This window comes from Chlamydotis macqueenii, chromosome 18, assembly GCF_036417535.1.
Source record: "Chlamydotis macqueenii isolate bChlMac1 chromosome 18, bChlMac1.mat, whole genome shotgun sequence".
NCBI classification, from domain to species: Eukaryota; Metazoa; Chordata; class Aves; order Otidiformes; family Otididae; genus Chlamydotis; species Chlamydotis macqueenii.
In genome coordinates this window covers 156,390-179,859 of record NC_141573.1, presented here as the reverse complement: position 1 = coordinate 179,859, position 23,470 = coordinate 156,390, and the positions used below count along the sequence as shown (strand labels likewise).

The following is a 23,470-nucleotide window of genomic DNA, read 5'->3' as shown; positions in this document are numbered from 1 at the left end:
TAATTGCTGATAAAGTTAGCAGGATTTTGCTGTGAAACAGATTCTTACCAAAAGTCAGGCCTCTGAGCACTCTTCTGGTACAAAACTACTGAACACTGCAAACAGTCCATACAATTCAGGCCCATACAGTATTTTAAATCTAGACATATACATGTAATGCCAATAACTGTCACCTGAATGAACCAGTGGGAAGTGTACTGTTCTTAATAATGAAGTTCTGCATTCTTTAACAGAAAAACCTTTTTATTATTTACCTGTCTCATCTAGTGGATGTGACAAATCCTACTTTGCTGTAGGATTAAGTTCATGGTGGATTACACTTCCTCACAACTGGATTAAATCTAGACTTCTGACCAGATGGCTCAGCACTAGTAAACCAGCAGCCTTGTTTGTTTTCACTTAGTATTTTGCACACATGAAGTGCTGCTTTTGTAAGGCAAAAGTTAAACAACAAAATAAATACCTTTTAATTTTATTCTTTTACAAAGAGAAAATAAATATTCTTGAAACTAACACATATGCTCTAGCCAATGATCTGCTTAAAAAACCCCTGTAAATTCATGGCAAATATTCTTGTCAGGAAATTCAATATTTTAAAGTTCTACCTTTGACAGATTTTATGGAGGAGTTGCCACTCACAGGTCTATTTTGAGTACTTTCATGAAGTTAACATGCAATGTATGGACTCCTTAAATGATTTTACTTAATGTCTCTCTTATTAAAGCATATTATTTATTTTCAATTGTTTTCAAAGTACTTGTACCACAAAGAATTTAGGGACGCTGTAACCGTCACAATTACATAAAAGAGCAGCACAGGTGGTATTTTCCACATAACAGCATATAGTCAGTTCTAAATTAAAACTGTGAAAATAAATTAAATATCCTTCCAACTTTTAAAGGCCTGCTAATCAGAAACACAGAGCATTCTTGAAGGAGCATTTGCTCTCAGATTATGAATAGACTTTTGAGAACTACATAGCAAAAGCCAGGACTTTTATTATACATACCATTGTGGGTAGAGCTCTGTATTTTTCTTGCTTTTATCCTAGCTCCCATAACTGATCAAGTCTCAATAGCAATTCTCTTCCCATACAATGTATGTATCAATACAATGTATTACTTGGTAAGAGAAAGCGTTGTAAGGAAGACTTCTGGAAAAGAAGCAGTATCCAAACAAAAACAGTTACCTTTGAAGAGACAAAAGATATGCTTTCTGTGAGCAAAGCAATGAATGCCTTCTCCTTCCTGTATAACCTAACCGCTGTATTCTGACCATGACTACAAAAATCCTTCAGTGAAAGTTCTAGTACCACGTCTTCAAATGTTTGCAACTGACAATGCTCTTTGTAGGTAGAGAAACTCCTTATTTAAAACAAAACAAAACAAAAACGAAGAAAAAGAAGTTACACCAAGTAAAGAGTAAGGATTCATTGTAAGTAAGTTACACCAAAGAACAGAAGTTATTATGAATGTATTTACACAATTGTTAAAGTACACAAATACAATGGTGGTACAAATGAAGTGCTCTGAAATACTGGTTTCCAATACACAGGTTTATATAGACAGTCTAACTATTTTCTGCATGATGGAATTTAACTATTATGAAGAACAAAAATTGCCCACAAGTGAGTACAATTCTAGAAGTCTGCAGTCAACTTTTAAGGATAGTACAGAAATCTAATGTTCCAGATACAGAGAGAATAAAGAGGCTGCCTTTGTAAGTCCCTCTAACAGTACATTATTAACCACAGATATTTACAAGGAAAGCACAGAGAAGTGTAGAACTGTTCAAATGGTAGTGCACATGCCTAAAATACTGAAGTTTATAGTAACTGAGGAAATAATTCTCTTATAAAACTTATCTATGGATCAAACTCTTAAGCTTTTCCACTAGACTCTCCCCACACACAGGTTTCCCCAGTCAGACCCAGAGTACACACAAGCAAGTAGCTAATGTTCTGAAAACGTCCAAAGGAGAGTGACTAATACTTAATACGTGGACTTTTGAGAAGGGCAAAAAATAATTTGTAAGCACTGAAACAAGAAAAATTACTCTTCCTAAAACTTTGAAGACCAATAGGCCTTTAAAAAAAAATTGTTTTCAAGTAGGGAAGAATTTCTCAAAATACCTAAGTGTTCAAACAAAATCTGTATACATTTTCATTTCCAACATGGAACTTCCCATTACTTCAGTCACATCAGTATAAACAGTATTTCTGATACTGTTCCAAGTGCTATGAGGGCAGAATATCTACCTTTATTTTACGAGACTGTTTACTGTAACAAACAATATGAAGAATCTCCCATATTCCATAACTAACAGATGCTAACAACACCTGCAATAGTTTTTTGGACAACCTAAGCATGTTGAGTTACTCACTCCCAGTTACTGGGCATACACAGGTTGAATGCAGTTAAGAATTAAATATGGTATTCATCTGAATTGTAAAAATTCTCAGGATTTCACAGCAATAGTAGGTTGTTTTGCCTTTTTTTTTAATAATTCAATTTTTTGAGTCTTAGCATGAAACAGAAGGCCTGAATCAATTTATTTATTTATTTGTATACATGTAGATGCTGAATGAAACGTGCAAATTCACTGAAAACTCAGTAGCAATGTTATTTTCCACTTGCAATACCCTTCAAGCTAACCAGCCTCAGACTGCAGGAAACAAATTTTTACCAATAAAAACAATGTTTGAAACAATCAGTTTACCCAAACTAAGCAGAGAGACAGGACAAGCTTCCAAATTCTAAATCCCTCAAATGCCAGAGTCCTTCACTTCATTCTTCACATTCTTTACAAAAAAAAAAAAAAAAAAAAAAAAAAAAAAATCCATTACCACCTTCTCTACTATACTTACACTCTCCTGCAGGGTATTTAGTTCTCCTCTTTTATGAAAAAGAACAAGTATTAAAAATTCATTCGTGTTACACAGAAAGTTGAATGTTAAGTATGAATGAAGACAGCAAACAGCAAAGTAAAATTCTAACAGTTTTAAAAATTTCATGAGAAAACAGTCTCAGTCTGAATGGGACCACACAAGTAAGTAAACAGTTTAAATAAAGTCAGATGAGTTTTGATTCATTTTACATATTCCCTGCCAGACTAATTTTTTTTAAACAAGAAATTTCAAGTCACTGTCTTTAGTTTAGGTTTGTTTATATTCTACATTTTTAAATCAGACAAAAGCAAGAGTTCTTTACAGAGAATTAAGCCAATAATTTTAGCAAAATGATACAAAAAACTTTCTTAAACCAAGTAAAAGATTTATAGTTACAGTAGAATAATAAAAAGGGGGTAAAGTCTGCCGCCTGTGGAAGGAAAACTGAAATGGCCATCCGGTAACAGGCGGTCAACTCTGTAAACCATCTTTCTTTTCCAGCCCTGTTACCACAGGGTTCTCTTAAGGTCACTGGGTTTCTGGCAAAAGCGTCCTGTAATGGCAGCTGCTGGAGTCTGTCCATGTTCCCCCAAGTGCCTTTTAAGTCACATGGAGAACTCCAATTGTAATGTTTCCGCTCTAGTTTAGGGTATTTTTGCTAGTAAAGCCATTGGTAACATAGGAGATCAGCCATGCATTATCTGCCCTCCATGGCAAAATAATTTTCATCGGTGCACAGCAGACTGGAGAACACTGGTAGTTACCCGAGCAGGAATCTACCAAAGCCAAAAAACAGGACAACATCAGCACATACCCTTTCAGTTAACATACAAGTGGCTCTCAATGTAGTTTTAAATAATTAGTTGCCAAAAATAAGTGTGTGAATTTAAAATACAATGAGCAATATAACATTTCGCACCCACCTGTAGCTACACGAAGTTCCCTGTATTTTCCTCCTTTATTAGAAATTAACACAGAAAATTCACTTTTCCAGCCAGAGAAAAGCAAACAGAGCATAAACATGCACAGCAGAAAGAACAAACCAGATGATAACACTACCAATGTGTAGAAATAGACCCAATTAAGTTTGGGGGAAAAAAAAAAATCATCCCAATAAGAGGTTAAAAAAAAATTAATTCTTTTCAATGGCTTTTTGTTTTTCATGGGACATTGTGTTAAATGACACTTCATTAATTTCCATAGCTTGACCTATTTCAGTAACAGTGTAACATTATTTCAATAACACTTTCCCTGTAAGAGTGAAAAACAACTACACACCACTGCAATTCAAGAAGTGAGAAATGTCTAAGTAGCTGAATCAGTATTCAGTATTAATTTCAGCTGTAAACAGCTACAAATAGTAAGGCATACAGTAAAGGCCAACCAATGCAGACACAACCTTGAGCAGACCACAATCTGCATGTCTCCTGCACACAAGCTTTTCAACGCAAAGCTTTAGGTTTTCCTTTCAATTTTTTTTTTTTATTTTATTTTTGACTCAGGTCTGATAATTGGACTTGAAAGTGTTAAGCTGCCATTTACAGCTGGATCTGTTTAATGTTACAAACTGTTTAGGAAGCAGCTTGTGCACAGTCAGCCAAGCACACAAAGCAGGAGGAGAAAACAGAAGAGGAATAGCAGAATTCTTCACCAACTAGAGATTTAGGATTAGTGCAAGCTTAGGCGTTATAAAGAAAGTGAGGCAGCAGACTGAGTTATACAACAGAATTTATTAAGGAACAGAAAAATCTCACAGCCTTTTTTTAATAAGAAGCAAAGCAAAGAAGCTCCTGAAGTACTTAAGAAAGCATTCTTCAGCCATCAAGGTTCAGATTTCAACTGAAATTTGTTATTTCCCTGATGAAACCTGTTATTGCCAAAAGCAGAACAGACTAAAAAGCCAAAAGCTGCACACAGAAAGGCAGAAATTTCTACTGCACTGAACAGTGGAGAGGAGTTATAAAATATCCAAATCCAAGTCTGTCTACCTCCAAGATGCTTATGTTCAAACTATTCTTCTTAGTATGTGAGTATTTTTTAAACATAGATCTGAACAGATCTGAGTATTTTTAAAATGACAGCTCATAAGGAACGGAGAAGAATATAAAATGGTGAAAAATGGATACGGCTGTAGTAGAACATTCCATTCACGACAAGACAGAGCCTTATTTGTGTAACATTGTCAATTGAGTCTTCATACAAGTATTTTGGCTTTACGATTCTGAAGCAGATCTGGTTTTGAACAGATGACACACTGCTGCATGAACATCCCTGGAAAGACATGTAATTCTCAAACAGCTAAAATTTAGACTTACTTTATTGTTGATGCTTGAATGATTTTAGGGACTTTTAAAGTCACTATTTTTGTCAATTCTGCTTAAGAGTCCAAGCAATAATTCAACTTTCGGAAGGAGATTTACTTTCAAGTTAGAGAAAAAACAATGCTCCATCAAGCATCTGACCGGAAGGCACAGGTACAACTATGAGATAATGTGAGGAGAAGAAGCAAAGTGGGATGTTTCCAAAGACTTTTTTCCCCACCCCATCCAAAGTTTTGGTGTCTAATGAGAAGCACTCACCCAGTGCTGCCTTCCAACGAAAGGAGACGAGCAGCTACTTGCCATGGTGTTCGAAAGGAATGCTATTCTGAGGTAGGGGAAAAGACAGCAATTTGTAACAGTTCCACCGCCCCAATATATAAAGATGTCTAACAAATATCCAACCTAACTTGCAGTAGCAAATGTATCTTTTGAGGAGCTCTGATTTCAGACTTATTATAAGACATTTCTATCCTATTAAGAGATACGTTAAAAGGAACAAATGATTATTCCTCAGAGAAAGCTGACAGGGTCAGAAGAACAATGCAGAGTATGATGCCTATTAAGATGGATATGTGGAGAAAGATTTGCTCATGAGGAGATGGAAAATGCAGAGGCGTTGGAAGTATGTTGCTTTTTCGCCAGGGAAGCAGCACAACACTTAAGTTGTTCAATGCCAGTGTTGGCTACAGCCTTCTAAAAAACTTCTGTCAAAGAGACTTAATCAAATATTTATTTGTGCAGCATTCCAATCTTTTCTTCCAACTACGGAGAGAATATCTCTGTCACCAGCAGGAATTATGCACAGCTTTGTTGGGTGCTGAACATGCTACATTCAGGAAAAAAAAGTTAAACAACTTACTGTATACCATGAGCAGTCAGACCGAACCTCCTGTGAAAGGAAATGAAGGCTACTCACCCATAACTATACTCTTGAGATGACCACTGCTTTTGGGATGCAGACTGCGCAATGTGGACTGACAGAACCGATTCAAAGTAGTGTTTACTGGAATACTGATGACCTCTTTTACTACCTCCTTTACTACATTTCTTAATGTTTAAAGACTGATTATGTAAAGGAGACCTAGTGAACAATTTGCTCATAGAGCTTAAGAGCGGAAAGATCTTTTAACAGATGGTATGACTTTCTGTCCAGCACAGATCACAACTCTTCACTGCACAGAGACCTGTAATTTAGGCTTGCTTCACACCTGAATACACCACCTAGAAATTAATCCCGTTTTGATGCAAAGGCAAAGGAGACAGATGACCTACCTCTTTTAGAAGTTGTTTCAGTGACTAACTGCCTTCATTCAGACTGTTTCACTATTCTTTAAATGTGAGTGGCTTTAATTTTAAGCAATAGATTATTCACGTAAGTTTTCTGCATAAATGTCAGCTCCTGTAAAAATCATTGTCTCTAAAATACTACACCAACTCACTCAAGATGATCTCTTACCTTTCAGACAAATGGAAAGATGCTGATTTTAAACTCTTGCATTGTACAATCTGTTTTCCCAAGCTCAATTTGTATGGCTTTTCTCTGCGTTACTTAGTTTTCCAACAATTTAAGATACTGAGAACTGAACTAAGCATAATATTCCAGCATCCATCTCATCAATGACATGAAATAACCTTTCAATTTCTGTTCATTACTATATCATACACAGATTCAAGGATGAAATTATATCCTTTCATTATGACATCACACTAACTTTTCCAATACTACACCTAAAGCCTTCTCAGTCATTGCTTACCACATGTACAACAATGGACTCCACTCTTTAATCCTAACAAGTTTTGGAGTACTGCCATTTTATTGGAATACACTTTAACTGACTGCTCAACTCTCACTAATGTTTATCGCTGTCAAACATGTCACAACTTGCAAGTTTTTAGATGCTGCATTCACTTCCACATAATCGAGAAAAGTACTGAACAATGTGTGCCATAGAATTTACGTAATTTCATTAGAGACACTTAAGTTTCATGAACCGTTTCGTAGACACGGAAGCTAGTTACTTAGTGTTAAAAAGTGCTAGTCTTTCTAATGAGAATGATTTAGGTACTATATGGACAATGCCTTGGAGGTGGGGAATGTACATGACACCTATTTTGCTACCCTAACCAATTACCATTTTTTTTGTGAGTGTTAAATTTCTCCGAGAAGACCTATTTTCATAAGAGAATTTTGGTTCATATTATCTACATTCCCAAGTCTTGGTTTTCAGTTTCAGTCTGAACTGATCAGAACTCATTTTGGAAAAAAGAGAGATAAAAATGTGGAGTCATCTTTAAGAACTCTACCTAGAGGTAAGTAGCTTTCATTATTTCTTTGAGTAAGCTCTACACATTTCCACTGCTTACAGTTTAACAAGCAGTAGCCCTTCCTCTAGACAATGAGAGGTGGAGAATACAGATGCAGCATGGCCTTACCAAACCAGGGCATCCAAATAAAGTAAAATAAAAAAACTAAATTATCAACTTACAAATAACAACTCTGACAAATGTAGTTCTTAACATAAGACATCCATGTCTGTATAGTAATCTTTAAAAGCTGCTTTCTACCAGGAGTATGGTCTAAGCCCTTCCTGAAATAGGAACAGTGGTAGTATATTCACTTAAGACTTACGAAGGCAACTAACACACTTAGAACGGGCAGGGACAAACAGTTGCTGTTCTTTACTGCTCTCTTGATAAGAAACGGTATAGATGACTTTCTATATTCTTGCATCTAGTCAATCAAAATTCTCTTTGATAATCTTGCCATGAGATTTGGATATTTTATGTTTTCCTAACTAAGAACAAGGTATAAAGATAATGGGAAACTCATAGCTTTAATTGGTAACTTGGTTAATGTCTATTATGGAAGAAGTACTTTAACATTATGAAGATAGTAAGGGGCGTAAGCTTTGAAAACTTGCAACTTGAGCCATCTTGCCTGCTACGGAGTAAGCAAGAACTGGGAAAATGAAAAGTGAATTTTCTCTAACAAGCTCAAGGGGAAATGTTACAAGGTAAAGTCTAAGTAAATCTCTCTTGCCTTCCAAATATGAGAGGCCTATGGGAAGCTACTTAAATTATTCTACAGCCACAAACTGTTATTCAGTCACTATGAGTGGAGACCAGCAGTAGTCCACTGCCTTGATAAGAACTAAACAAAGACAACAGATGATGAATGATTAAAAAACTCAGAGAAGATCCTAACTAGACCGCTACTGGGATTGTAAAGAAGTCAAGTGAGTGATCCCATACTTGGAGCAGAGTGTTAAAAAGGGCAGGTACGGAAATGTGCCATTAAGTCTGTCTGTACTCTTGGCCCACACCACAAATTACAGATCCAGATATTCAAAGACTACTCAAAAACACCCACAGTCCTACACAATCTCAGAGTATTCTCATTTTACAAGTCAGGCAGAAACGAAATGTATCTGCAAACCCACTCAGATTACTTGTACCTTACAATGTTTAGAAAAGTTTCACGTGCATGCTGAGCTACATGTTAGTAATGTAGCAAAATAAATGAAAGATACACTCTCTCCTAACATAGTCAGGTAAGATCACTGCACTTATTTCTGTTACTGCCATTAATTATTTATCTGGCTGGAAACAGAAACAAAGCATGTGAGATTTGCTCAGAATGCCAGAGACAAATCTTGGCATACACACCTTACCAGGAAACCATCTTTACATTTGAGTAAATGTTCAGCAGGAACTCGGTGTCACAGCCTTTCAGAACAGCCAAGGTCAGAAGGGACCACTGGAGATCATCTAGTCCAATGCCACTACCCAAAGCGCAGTCACTGCCACTTAGAACGTCCAATTGGGTTCCAAGTAATTTGGAAGAGGGAGACTCTATAACCTCTTACGGCAACCTGCTCCTGATAGGAGCAGGTTTTTCCTCATAGGAAAAAAAAGTTTTTTTCTCATGTCTAAAAAGAATTTCTTATATTTCAATTTGTGCCCGCTGTCCGTTGTCCTTTCACTAGATATCACTGAGAAGAGTCTGGCTGCACCTTCTTTACGTGCTTCTATCAGGTATTTTTGCATATTTACAAAATTTGTAACTATGCACAGTTCTACCCTCCTTGTTTTCATACTCGTTACAAACTCAGTCATAAATTGCTGGTGGCAAGAATTGTAGTTCAGTGAACAATTTAAGCTGGCAAAAATTGCCAAAGCCAACACAGAAAACCTCACCTGCCTCCTGTTCTCATCATCTCTGCTCCTGAACTGTTCATCCCTTGTGCAAGCACAAACACTTGTGCAGCTACATGGTGAAACAATTCATTCAGCTGAAAACCAACCCAAAAAATCCCACTTCACTTTTGTTACAGAATTGTTTCTGCAATCCAGTTCACTCTCAGTCTTCATTAGAGATACCCACCTGGCCTCCATCTAAAAGAGCATTCCCTCTAGTAGTAAGATTTTATATATAAGAACATGTACTATCCAAAATAATTAATACTGCCAATTAAATTATGAAGCGAAAAGGAATTAAGTTCATTTTTATCAATATGCTCTGTCAACAAGGAATAAAATGAGTCCACAGCAAAAATTATGCAGTTAAAACTCCAGCACAGCATTGAGGTGTGACGGAAAAACCCCTAGGCGACCACACCAGTCTTCATAACAGACAGCTCTCCCAGTAACACTGCAGTACACCTACAGTACAGGGGATTCCCCATTCTTTGGATAAGACTAAAGGTAAGCTGCACAAAGCCAGGCCACACGCTACCTAGGACAAGTCTGTGTGAATACCCTGAAAAAGGAATGTTTCAGCTATAGTATATAGAGTTTAAAATATATTTAAACATTTTTTGTCAGTCTTAAAAAGCAGCATTCCTAAAATCTCTTTGCTAAGTCACTGTGACCAATGAGGATTATTTCAGTGTTACGGCTATGAATCACTGTATCATTCATCCTCCTGCCATCCTCTTCAAATGAGCCTTTTGTGACCTATCCTTCATCCATGTATGTGGCTTCTTATCTACTCTGAATTACAGTACCCTACTACAACATTTCTTAACTTTTGTACTTTTCTGTTCTTCACCAACTATTTCTTGTCTATTCTGCACCAAGATACTCTGCTCTGTTGATTTGGAAACACGACTCATAACTGCCTCTAACTCACTGCTTCCTCATTAATAAGAGATACGAGAAATTCAACAAGCAAAGGACCAAAACATCATAACTGTAGGTAAAAATGCTGTATCTCATATACCAATGACTCTGTATTACGTTGGGTATTTTACACTTATTGCTGCCAAAGTGGAAAAAAAAAAAAATTCTTTACAGTAGTCTGCAGCTACATCACAAACATTCAGTTAAAATGTCAAGCATTTATAGTAGTCAGCATCATGTGCAAAATCAGTATGAAATCACATCGCTTAGCTGGTATGTTCTTTTGGCAAATTAACTTTCTAAAACCACCCTCCTTTTTCCATTACACAGAAATGTTTTTTACCTGCGAAGTTGACATGCGAGAGGTATCTTGACGGCCTGTTAAGTCAGACGATGAGATATTGACTGGGGCACCACGATGCAATCTCATACTCACTTTCCTTTCTCGTTCCATACCAGACACTGGCCGAGGAGAGGTGTTGGCTGTGAGAAAACTGCATTAGATTCTCATAACAAGAAACAGGATTATAACATGCTCACCAGAAAAATTACACTCTCACTGTTCACATATAAAACTTCCACAGAGTCAAACAAGAGAAATCAAGGCCTTTGTTTTACATTCACAGAAATCTAAGTAGCAATTAGCAGGTAATGAGTGTATACAATTACCTTAAATCTACTGAAAAGTAAGGGAGAGAAAAAACAACAAAAAACCCAAACCCTGACCTGAATAAATAGCACTCAAGTATCCCAATTCTAATTTCTAATTTCCAATGACCAGGAACAAATTGCAAATTAGAGTAGTAAATTAGAGTAGTCATCAAGGTGCATCTATCCAGGTATTTGCTTACTTACCAGCATGTGAAGTTGGGGTAAGAGGAGTAGGAGGAGCTACATCTTGCGTTCCTCTCAGCCTGCCAGAAGCAGTGGAGGGTAATCCACGCACAGCTGGATTTCGTGCATGTCTCAATCTTTCCTCTCGTTCTCGCCTTTCACGTTCAGCATCTTCAGCCACTCTGCTTGCGCCCTAAGGGTCAAGACTTGTGAACAACTTGGGAGATTACTGAGCTTACAACTGTATATTTGGATAAAAATACTGAACATAAAGAACTGGACAACCTGTGAATTGAAGTTTGCTAATGCATTAATTATTTTGGTAAAATTTCCTGAGAACTGCCATAAATTTTGTTCATACAACTCCTGGGATAGTCTACAAAATGCTAACGTAAATACATGCTGTTATGGCACTTGCACACCTTCTCAACAGTTGTAAACAACCTGTGCTGAAGATCAAGATGGGAGAAAATAATTCTGCAACCTAGCTTGGTGACTGCCCTGAAGAAAGTATCTTAGAAGCCTTTCACATTTAACAGCCTGTAATTTCAACTTGGTTGTAATTTAACCTATCATGGCTCTTGTATCTCCTGCCTTTCCTCATTTCCTGATCTTTTTTTCCTAGATAACAGAACTTACAGGAGGAAAAAGGCAAGACAATCTTACAGTATCAGTTAAGACGCTGAAAACTGACAATGTAGTAAAAAAATACTATTCACACACACCAAAAAAAAAAAAAAAGTTTTAGAAAGCTACATCAGCTACTCACGAATTTCAGCATGTTCCAGTCAAACACATAGTCATAGGAGAACCCTTGTCGGTGGAAGAGGTTTCTGAATAATTGCCTTAGATATGAATAGTCTGGTTTGTCATCAAAACGCAAGGAACGGCAGAAATTCAAGTATGTGGCAAATTCAGCTGTAATAAAAGAAAGCCCGTTTTTTCCTTCAGCTTCACATTTGCTTTTTATAATTCTAAATCACAAAAAAAAACCAAAACAAAACCAAACCCAACCACTCCAAACTCAATAAATAGAGAATCTCCTAAACATAAGAAAAATAATAATGACCTAATTCTAGAAATATACTGAGGGCAACACTATAGCCGATTTATCAAGTCAACCTTGAAAACCAAATTGTGTGTCTATCACACAGTAGGCAAAGATCCCATTTGTCAACAGCAGAGAGGATACAGTGCTAGCATTCTTTAACTTAACAGCTGGGGGACAAGTTTAAAACTACAGTTGTGCAAATAAAAGATATTTTTGTTCCTTTCTTTGCTTTGAATATATTTAAATGCAGTTTCTTGCAGGACACTGAATAGCATGTCTTTGTTGGTAAGTCACATGAAGATTCATGTCTGCTGCCTCACAAAACATGCAAAAACTAGGGGACCCACAAATATTGCCCATGTAAGTCATGCTACAATTTCAGACTTGCAATAGTCTGAACATCTGACACACAAAGTACGACTTATACAGAAAAAAATGAACATTGTTGTGAGCTCAATGAACCAGACATAAAAGCAGTATCACAAAAATAGCTTTTGAGTTCAAGTCTTTCCAGCTGAAATAATATACTAATAATTTAGGTTAAGAAAGAAATTCCAACAAACAGCAGAAGAAAATTTGATTAGTCTTCCCTGCCTGTTAACACTAGAGAAAAAACATAGTTTAAAAAATGTAAAGTAACAGGTATGAAGCGACATTTGAAAAAGATTGAAGAGAGTAAGTTCTCATACAACCCTAACAAAAAACATAATTCTCATTATCATACCTAGCTGCCGAAGCCAAAAGCAGCTAATGTCAACAAGTTTTAAAATAGATTTAAGTATCATTTTGCAGGGTTCAAAAATGCCTACATATTATTGTGGTGTAAATACCAAATTGAGAAACAGAACAGCTTTGAGGCATGATGCTAGGATACAGCAGGGTTTCTTATGCCTCTCACAGATGCTGACCATCAACAGGCCAAACTAGATGAATCGGGAATTACAATTCCCAAGTGAAACAGCTGCAATAGGTAAGAGATGCATCTGACTATACAATTTGATTCACCAAAGAAACAGTACCCACACATATGACAAAATGGGTAGTTTCTCAAAAAGCTATTTGTTTGTTTGAGTTATCCAGCCAGTATAGATGCACACACACACATACACAATACAGCACAAATCAGACATACCAAACTACCCTTTGACTTGAGGGCATCACAATGACTGTTTATTAATAGTTAAGACAAGGAATAATTAGAAATGGTCTACAAACACAAAGATCTCGGTCTTGAAAGCACAGTAGTATCTTTGTCATGGATGTGGCCAGTCATGGGGGGTGGGGGAAAGGAAAAAAAATCCAAAAACCAAATACCACTAAAACATGAACACGTAGGCCTAGTGCCACAAAAGAGTAACTTACAAGGATATCCTTTACACAAAACCTCAATGGGTGTAGACATTTTCTTTTCACTGATACGTTCATATTTCTGCCTCTTTGTTGCTGCTTTCAGTCCCTGCCAGGGGAGGGAGCCCAGGTTAAAATACATCAGTACATAGCCCAAGGACTCCAAGTCATCTCTGCGAGATTGCTCTACAACAGCATAAAAAAGTGGACTCATTAGGTTTCTATTTCTACTGTAAAAACAAAAGACTGTGCAACAAGATTGTCATAAAAAGCCTTAGAAAAACAAGCAATAGCTGAGAGTGACTATGCCCATGATAAACTCATCCAGTACAAGAAAAAGCCTATTACCCTTGCAGTTATTAAAAAATGTGCTAATTCCAAAGAACTACAAACTGATCGAACCCCACCCAATCAAGAAATATGAGGCCAAGTATGCTGCACTGTTAGTGCCAGAAACAGGGACTGTCTTCTGTGCCTCCATAAAGCAATATCTACTTGCACTAAGATTATGTGCATTGACACTTTTAAAGTTTCTATTTATTGCTTTCCTCAGCTCACCAATTCCAAGATGAGTGTTGATGGATGCATAACGGGCAGTTCCTGTTAAGTTTTTATTTTCACGATACGGAATATGTTGGTGAGTTCGAGCATCTCGATACTTCTTTGCTAATCCAAAGTCTATTATGTAGACAAGATTGCCTTTCTTCCCCAGGCCCATTAAGAAGTTATCTGGCTTCACGTCTCGGTGAATGAAGTTCTTTGAGTGAATATATTCAATTCGACTAATCTAAATACAGAAGAAAAAACAACATTGTCAAGAGACTGGGCATATATCTTTTTTCTTACAAAAACACTAGCCATGCGATCTTAATGATAAAAAGATAAAAGAAACTTTTTATTGTAAAATGTAAGGTCATTAAAGAGAACATAATTTAGAAGACAATGGATAAACCTTCTCTTCAGCTCTCTCCCACATAAAACATTTTACATTTGTTTCCAAAAAAACTTTCTTGGAGGAATTTCTTTGTCTTTGAGCAGTGCAACACTTGGTTTGCAAACAGTGCATGTCCAGTGTTTAAAAATCAAATTAAGACTTTGTAATCACTTTTGATTGGACACTTTATATTTACAGAAACAAAACTAATTTTGAGTATTTTCTCTAATGAGACAGCCTATTCACCTCTAAATTACAGAAATAAAATGTAGTTGGTTATGATCTCTCAAGAAATTTTAATATCCCAATATACTGCACTATCAAGATCAACAAAGCAGTTTCCTACCATTTGGTCAGCAAGTAATAGAACTGTCTTGAGACTAAATTTCCTTGAACAAAAATTGAAGAGATCTTCAAGACTTGGTCCCAACAGCTCCATCACCATTACATTGTAGTCCCCTTCAGCTCCACACCACTTAATTGTGGGAATACCCACTAGAAAAAAAGGAAACAGTTTATTCAGTAGAACAACCCAATTTATACAGTTCATACACACAAATCTTCAAGGCTCTTAAGATGAATTCTAAGAGGGTCATTACTGTGAATGTTTGTATTTACAGTGAAGCTTAATATTTTATGCAGTCATTCCGAAATGAAAAGTTTGATAATTTCACAGCAGAACCAATACAAAATTATAGAAACAGAGGCGTAAAATGGCCTTTTTCCTCTTCCCCAGAAACCACCCACTCTTCGTGCTTAGCTTGTAACTTTGAACCTTAAGCATTTTACAAGTATTAATACTCATGTAGTCTCCTAGATGGCAATAATGAGCAAATTGGAAGTCTGAAAATAAAGACACTGACAAACCACTAAATATTATTACTGAAGAAGGCCTTAGAAATTAACTTATTAGCTTCAAAGCCTACAAGATCACCATAAAATGCCTCTCTCTTCCATTTTAATTTGCAATGAATCTTCACCCCTGCTTCACACTCTCATCTCTCCTCCAGTTCCGAGTTGGGCCCAGTCGGCTGCCCGGCAGGAGGCCAGAGGGTGAGGCCTGCGAGGCCTGCAAGGCCCACAAGGCTCGCGCCTCCCCCTCTCTGCCCCCTTCTCAGCTGCTTCACATCTCTCTCCCTTTTCCTGTTTTCCCCTACTTAAATACGTTATCACGGAACATTCTGCTACCAATCGGCTCGGCCTTGGCCAGCAGCGGGTCCGCCCTAGGCCCGGCCCAGTCCACTGAACAAAGGGGAGCAACTTCTAGCAGTTTCCTACAGAAGCCACCACCTTAGCCCCGCCCCCCCCCCCAACAAAACCAGAACATCCTTATATGTCAAAAGAAATCTTTAACCATTAAATATTTTCAGATGGCAGATACATCACAGACATAAAATCAGGTAAATCTCTGAAGAAGAAAAGTAATTTGCTTGCCTCCACCCTGCATCATTTTGTAGATTTTACTCTCGATGTGGAGCTGAGGATGTTTGGTTTTCACACATTCCAACTTAATTGCAACCTCCTCTCCCGCAGCAATATCAGTTCCTACAATGAGAAGAATTTAAAACATTGGTCAAAACACTTTTTAAAAATGCATTTCCTTTGTCAGACTGAAACAAAACACATATTGACAAACTGCTTCTCAGCAGCAAACATCCAGGGATTATTAAGTACTTTCAGCCACGATTACCTAAAAACTCTTCTGAAGTCTTCTGAGACTCTCTTCAACAGACTAGCAGTTTAAGAGACAACTATTAGATGCCGTAGCACAGAAAGTCAAAACTGCTGCTAGGCCGTTCCCCAAAAAATACAAGTACATCTTCTGAGGCGCGTTTTTCCACTTCCAGTTTGTGCTAGAAGTGCTCAGAATGAATGTTCACAGGTGTGGTGGCATGTATCCCTGCCAACCTAAGAAATGCTAGGAATTCTGATCACCTCCTCTTACACCTGGAAATAGAGACTACAACTTCCCTAAACCTCAGCATACTCCAGATGTATTCTGAGACTTTATGATTTTATCCAGTTGGGAAGCAGATTATCTAAAATCAAGAATTTGTCCTCTCAAAAAACTTTTAAAAAATCTCATTACATTCTTGTTTCAGGAATCAAGTGACTGAAAAATTGGCTTACCTGTTCACTTTCAAAGTTTAAACATATGCAGTGAAAAAGTGACATTCTTCAAAAGAAACACGAGTTAAGAAAATATATACTCTCACAGCCAAGCAACTTGGGAGCTACAGGGAAACACGAATTGACAAAAGATGTGTGACACTTTTTAAACATATCGCTGAGTCTCTACTTTCAGAACTTGGCCTTCTCTTTTCCGCATTACCTCATGGTTTAGGATCACGCGAAGTACATCACCTGATGTTTATTTTGATCCCCACTTTTAAGAGCTTAACTTGAGGTCCGCTAGTTTTTGTTTGGAAAGAAACAGTAAACAATCATTTTGTACTCCTTTTCTCCACAATGTTCAGGATTTCATAGGCTTCTACCCTACCTCACTTTCCCTTAACGCTTTTCAGAGTTCAAAAACCCTGGTCATTCTTTGTACAGAAGTAATTTTTAATTACCCCTAATTATTCCCCATTTCTCTTATCTGTACCTTTTCCAGTTCCGTAATGCCTTTTCGAGAGTCACACAAAGCAATAAAGGCACAGATGCACAATTATAATTTTTCTGCTTACCTATTTTTTCCCATACGCTTTTCTTTGACCACTTCAGAGTGCTGAGCTAATGTATTCACTTAACTTTTATAATAGCAAAATCTTGTTCCTGAGATTAAAGAGCTACTTCAGTGCTTCATAGTCTTTTGTCTATAGTCAGGCTAATCAAGGCTAACAAAGACAGGCTAACACCCCACACCTCAAAACAGGCACAACTCTTCACTCTGCAAGGAACTGATTGTGCATGGAATGATCTAAGAGTTCACACAAGAGTATGCTGCTTTTAAATTTTTTTAGGTTAATAAAATGTCTTTTTGTGTGTGCACACACATCAGTATTAAGGTGGTGTTTCTGGTACAGTCGGTTGTTCTGAGTGAACACCACTCAGGTCGTGTTACTAGGCATTTCACAATGCACCTTGAGAAAACAAACCAACTGAAGGTCACTCTAGGTACAATAAGTACAAGTCAAGGTGAACAACTGGAAGACACAAAAAAAAATAAGGCTGTACATATATCTGTGTCATAAGACTCCGTTGTAACTGGCATAATAGGTGGCAGGATCTCTGATTGCTACTTTGGTCACAGTGCAGTAGCAGCAACTGGAAGCTCTTCAATCTCTAATCTATGGTTTTCACATTTTAGAAATACATTATTTTGGTGAATTTATTAAATGAGTTATGGTGCACATCAATCCAGAAATGCGAAAGGACGGATCAACAATACAAGGAGGAAGGCATTCTCTTCTGATCCAATACTGACCTCCCCACCCCAAACAAATAAAAATCTTGATTTTGAACCACAGAACTCTGGATCTTTCTTGCTTATCCCTACATTCACTACGTGGTCTCCCCAGTTCCCCAGTAGCCAAGATCAGGGAAAGCGTGGACTGAAGACAGTATTATCTGCTGGGTGATCAGCAACCGACACGGTTGTTTTGGGGTTTTGGTTTGGTTTGTTTTTTTTAACTTTTCCAATCCAAAACAGACACAAATTGCTGTCGAAGAATACTGAAAGGCACATGTCTTTACAGACAGCTGCAGACTTCTGTGACTGATTAGGGCAAAAACTGCACAGGAAGATCAAGACCTGTATTACTGGTATCAAGTTCTGCTCAACACAGTATTAAACCATACTTGATAGACTATGCTCTTGACCTAGTAGGTAATTTCTTAGGATAGTTGGTCTTCCCAAGAGGTCTTTGTCATCTAAGACAGATCCTTAGCCTGAACTCAATTTCTGTACAAATCCTCTCCTTCAACACAAGATATTTTGTATTAAAATAATGAAATTAAACTATTTGAGTCCAGCAAGACAAGAAGGGGACAAAAATACAAACCATTCTTCCAAGCAGTCCAGTGCTTGTCCCTAAGTAGAGACTTTTGTTGCCACTTAAATCCTGGGACAAAATTTCTAGAATAACTCTGGAACCACCAGAAGCTTAGCTTCCTTTAAGAAAAGCATAATAACATTTGAGAAGTAGCAAGAAGCAGTATTATGAGAAGCATCAATAGTTAAAAAGTAATAACAAGCAGTACAATGAGAAGTCATCATTTCTAAGTGAAGAAGCCATCCAGAGTTGTGAAGATATTTTCTTTTAAACTGCACAATTCCATCTTACTTGGAATTGCAAAATCCTTTACCATAAGGAAAGCCTTGGAAATTATTTTCATTAGTTTACAACCCAAATCTCATTCTTAAGAAAAACATATACATAATGCAAAAACCATGAAAACACAGCAACTGCAATGCTTTCATAGACTCATACCTATTTGACCTCATGGACCGAGGAACAAAACAAATGCTTATTCTGATCCCCACCCCCCTCGCCCCTTGTCCATCTTTTATACTATTTAGAATATCTGGGAATCCATTTCTTTCATATCTTTCTCTGGAGCGTAACTTCAAAATATGCAGGTTGACAAAATTTCTAAATTTTATTTTCTTTAAGTATTCCACACTCCTTTATCTACAACAGTGCTTTACATGTCAAAATCCTGTCCCACTGACCCTGCCACTCTAAGCAAGCAAAGCTGGGGCCATTTCAAATTCCAGAAGATATATTTTGAGGTATGACGGAGAACAGGAAAGAACATGAAAAAACTAAGATAACAACAACAGAGTCGTTGGCTCCATATTTCAAAGAAGGGACTGAAAGAAAGAAACAAGGTCCCTCCCCTCTATTCCAGAAGGTCTTCAACACCCTTGTAGTTCCATTAAAACAAACACAGGGGGACTGGAAACAGGCAAAAATAATCAAATCTTCTCTTTCAAAGCACAAAATCAAGCTGGAAATCTACACCGAGGTAACCTCCAAATTCACCAAGGGCTATCAGAAGGCATATGTACTTTAAAAAAATCCATGAGTTCTGAAATAACTTTAGAAGTTATTTTAAGGCACTTGGGTCCTAATGTGCAGTCTGAGCAACCAAGCAGAAACTTGTTTTTTTTTAAAAAAAAAACCACACAACACTTCATTATCACAAAAAGCATAGATTTCAAACAACTCTGCTTTACCAGATAATGGTAGGCAAACCAAACGGGCCTCTACAAAAGGCTTCAGTTCTTGAGAGACACTAATTTCCCCTGGAAAAAGAAACCCACGCCATTAGCTGGATCCTCCAGGCATATAATTCTCTTTTAGTTACTGGCACAACGTTTGCAACAAGCCCTAAAAGTAAATCCATGCTGGCTACTTAGAAATAAAAAGAAGAGGTCAGAAACTGAGGATGAGGAGTTCTTGTGCAAAATGCAGCACAGCAGTACTAGAGAGAATTATTATTTCCTGTGCAACTTTACTGGTGTGACCTGTATGCATAAAGATAAAAGTGATGAATTAAAAAAAATGTTTATTTTACATGCACCTTACATTTATACCATAATATAAACTGATTTATGCAAGCAGGAGTCAAATGCTAAAATAGGAGTTTCTCAAATCACCTAAGATTTTTCAGATTTTAACTGCTGTCTTAATCTCCACCCAAACTTACAACAGTAGCTAATGACGATTTTTGCACAAGCGTCACCACCATCTTTCTCACAATAGATTTCAATCTTATATGCAAGCATTACAGAGAGAAAGAACCATGTTCTCTGCCTCTAGACAACCACATGCCTTCAGCTAGAAACATGGATTTTTAATCAGGCATATGATCTATGTTATGGATAACCATTATTTCATTATCTGTAAACAAGCAGCTTTAGCTAACAAATTATTTTTGAATGCCAGCTGTGCACTGCAACATGAAGCACTGCTGTCTAGGAAGAAAAAACACCTCTCATACTGCGTACACTGCCCAACATACCAGACACGTTAGCTAGTGACATTGTTTTTATCCTCCCTCCAGATGTATGCAGTTAACATAGCGCCCGAGCAACTTCCACCTCCTCCTCTTTTTGGCTTGCTTTTCTAAGTTTACACAATTTTAAAATGCACAGTGCTCGTTTCTATGTGTCAGAATATAAAATTTGTATTTCTCTGGATTTAACACACCTTTAATGGTTTGAGAGTTTGCAGAATATACTGACTATCTTAAAAATATTTGCTTTTAAAACTTCTTGTACTCACCACTGTTTGTCATAATCATAAGCAGTGAGCCATTATGATAGACAGCTGCATAAACGGACAGCCAAAGACAATGCCAATCCTGCAAATCTTACAATTGCATAGAAATCATGGTAGCAGAATAAGATACATGCAATAAGGCATTAGAGCAATATTCAAGCAACATGATAGCCAAACTACAATGATTCTTTGAAGGATTTGAGGGATTTTTAAAACGCAATCTAGTCACTCATAGTTGTGTAATGTTTTTTTAGGCCTCGGAGGAGTAACAAACATCCCTATGACAGCATTTTTTCCTAGTCCACTGCAGTGACATTTAACCCTGATGCAGTTTTCTTTCCCAAAACATTTAACTGAATGTGGTGGGTGTGGGTTTTTTTTTTCCCAAATGAAGAGATTTATACCCTTATGCCCATTTTACAGGTGAGAAGATTAATGGTGTTCAAGGTCATAAAACAACAAGGGCAAGAGGCCAGAAATAAGCCAGAATTCCCTATTTCCGCACTGTCCAAATTAGGACATGATGCCAACGAGAGATTAGCTGGCTACTACTGTGCCCCTAAGCAAGGTACTTCATATCAAAGGGCATTTCCTGGACAGCAGCGCAGCCTGAGCTCCAGCTGGGGTGAAATGAGGTCCCAGGACTTGCCCCCGGCCCAACCTCGCCGGGGGCTGGGGGCGGGCACGGCAGCGAGCAGCGCCCACCTCGACCCGGCCCCGACGTTCTCCACAGAGCCGCCAGGCACGGCCCCAGCGAGCCACACTCCTTACCCAGGTAGATGTCCCCGAAGGAGCCGCTCCCGATCTTCCGGCCCAGGCGGTACCGGTTTCCAACCCTCAGCTCCATGGCGGCAGCTCGGTTCTTCCGCGACCCGGTTCTGTTGCTCTGCCTGCCCTGCCGACTCGCGCTGTGCTGCCTCACAGCCCTGCGACTCCTGATGCCATCGCGGCTTTGGTCCTGCCGCTCGATACCAGCGAGACAGGCAGCGCCGTCGCCGCACCTCCCGGGAAGGATGGACGCGGATTTCCCGCAAGACCTACCCCTCAGCCGCTTCGGCTCCGAGCCGCCATACTGCGTGACCTCACTTCCCTAGCAACGGGGGCGGGGCGCGCTGGCCGTGGGGACGGGCGCGATGCGGTCGGTCCCGGGTCACGTGGCGCGCGGGTGCGGTCCTGCCTCGCGCGTGCTTTCCCGTGTCGTGCTCCGGCGTCGCTGACAGCGGCGCGGCGTCCGTGGCGAGGAGCCGTTTGCGGCGGTACCGGCTGCTGCCCCATCGCATCGCGCCGCCCCCCGGGCACACGGACCGGGCTTGCCCGGGCCGTCTAAGTCGTCTGCGCCGCGCCGCGCCGTGCCGTGAGCGGTCTGCCGGGCGGGGGATCTGGCCCGCGGTCTTGCAAGTGCGAGTGTCGTCGTCCCCTCGCCGTGGAAAGGTACTCTGGCTGCGCTGGATTCCGAGGAGTGCTCGTTTGACCGGGGGGCGTGAGGAACAATGAGCCATGACCCCGCAAATTTCAGAGGAAAAACGTGTTGTTCCGCTGGGGGGGGGGAGTTTTGGGATCTCCTCTGCAGCCTGCTGTGGGGTGGATAAGCCACCTACCTCTGCTAGGGTGGAAGAGGAGTGGTGAGAAAATATGTTTCTGTTTGCATGTTTTCTCTTTTTTTTTTGCAGCAACACCCTTTGAAAGCATGACCTTGACAGGGTAGTGGTCTTCTTCTATTGGACAATTCTATGGCAAGCAGGAGACTGCACTTGCAAGTACGGAGGTAGATTATGAAGCCAGCTTCTGGCATGAGCGTGATTGGGCTGCAGATGGCAGTGGGCTATGATGTAAAAGGGCTGGGAGTATTGAGAGAGGTGTGTGTGGCAGAGGTGTAGGATGGCAGAGGGATGGAAAGTAAAGTCACAATGGGTTTCTAGGCAGAGTTTCTGAGTACCCTTCCAGTTGTTTCATGTGCCATCCTGCAAGGGGGAATTTTTCTGTGTCGTGACAATGAACAAACTGTACACTTCCTTCCTACTGATGCTACTGAGGTGCAGCGTTTTCTGGGTCATTCTACCTGGGTGGTGTTGCAGACCCAACTGTGTGGGCAGTGATTGCTGTGTTGCATGCCAAGGCCTAAGCTACAGCTGCCTTTGAGCAGGAGCTGAAGTATGCTCCTCAGAGGTAAGAAGTAAGATCTGAGCAGGAGGACTAGGCTACATGGGTACCCTGTATTTTTCTGTGGAGGGTGGTTGATAAGAGCCTGCAGTGTAAATGCACAGAGAGGGGTGAGACAGAGAATGTGTGCATTGAGAATGGGGATGGGACCATCTCACCCCTTTTCAAATGGGTGGCACCTGTAGCATACCCAGCACCATCAAGGTCTGAGTCCTGTTGTGTAGAGAGGGATCAAATAGCAGCAAAACATTTTATGTGTCAGGATGTGGAATCGTAGAGTTTTCCTATGAGAAGTGGGTGTGAGTATGTGTCAATTTTGCATGGGAAGTGCTTGTAGAGCACTGCAGACTCAAAACTGGAAGGGATTTTTGTACTGAACATTGTGGGGCTTTGGCTGTTTTTGTCCCTGTCAATGCATGTGATCCCAGTGATTTGGCCTGCAGCACTACTGAGACAATCATGGTTCCCCGCAATCTCCTGTGCTTAGGGGAAGAGCTATGCTGTGGTATATGTACTAGAATGGAGAAAATGACAGTGGTGTCCTCTTTGCTGTATGTATTAGGGAGTGCGCTGTGCAGCCTTGGA

General features: G+C 39.1%; 1 protein-coding gene across 7 annotated transcripts; it reads right to left on the bottom strand.

The window, feature by feature from the left end:
- Positions 1 to 1,415: 1,415 nt before the first annotated feature.
- On the bottom strand, positions 1,416 to 21,787 carry CSNK1D (casein kinase 1 delta). Of its 7 annotated transcripts, none has more exons than XM_086762013.1 (11): positions 21,497 to 21,787; positions 15,930 to 16,040; positions 14,842 to 14,990; positions 14,120 to 14,348; positions 13,577 to 13,747; positions 11,933 to 12,081; positions 11,185 to 11,356; positions 10,673 to 10,812; positions 6,068 to 6,097; positions 5,467 to 5,533; positions 1,416 to 3,663 (listed from the first exon to the last, which is right to left on the bottom strand). In XM_086762013.1, exons 1-10 carry the CDS (start codon positions 21,570 to 21,572, stop codon positions 5,501 to 5,503), a joined length of 1,260 nt encoding a protein of 419 aa, XP_086618139.1. In that variant the 5' UTR covers positions 21,573 to 21,787; the 3' UTR covers positions 1,416 to 3,663; positions 5,467 to 5,500. The 7 variants fall into 7 exon arrangements, with proteins under 7 accessions (XP_086618139.1, XP_086618142.1, XP_086618144.1 ...); XM_086762014.1 differs by lacking the exon at positions 1,416 to 3,663 and adding an exon at positions 4,599 to 5,158; XM_086762016.1 differs by lacking the exon at positions 6,068 to 6,097.
- Between the last annotated feature and the right edge of the window lie 1,683 nt (positions 21,788 to 23,470).

Coding starts and splice junctions, on each gene's coding strand:
- CSNK1D (XM_086762013.1), bottom strand. CDS start 21,572: ATGGAGCTGAGGGTTGGAAACCGGTACCGCCTGGGCCGGAAGATCGGG. Junction 13,748..14,119: donor CAACACTCATCTTGGAATTG/GTGAGCTGAGGA, acceptor ATGCTGTTGTAG/AGCAATCTCGCAGAGATGAC. Junction 10,813..11,184: donor TACCCCAACTTCACATGCTG/GTAAGTAAGCAA, acceptor GTTTTCTCACAG/CCAACACCTCTCCTCGGCCA.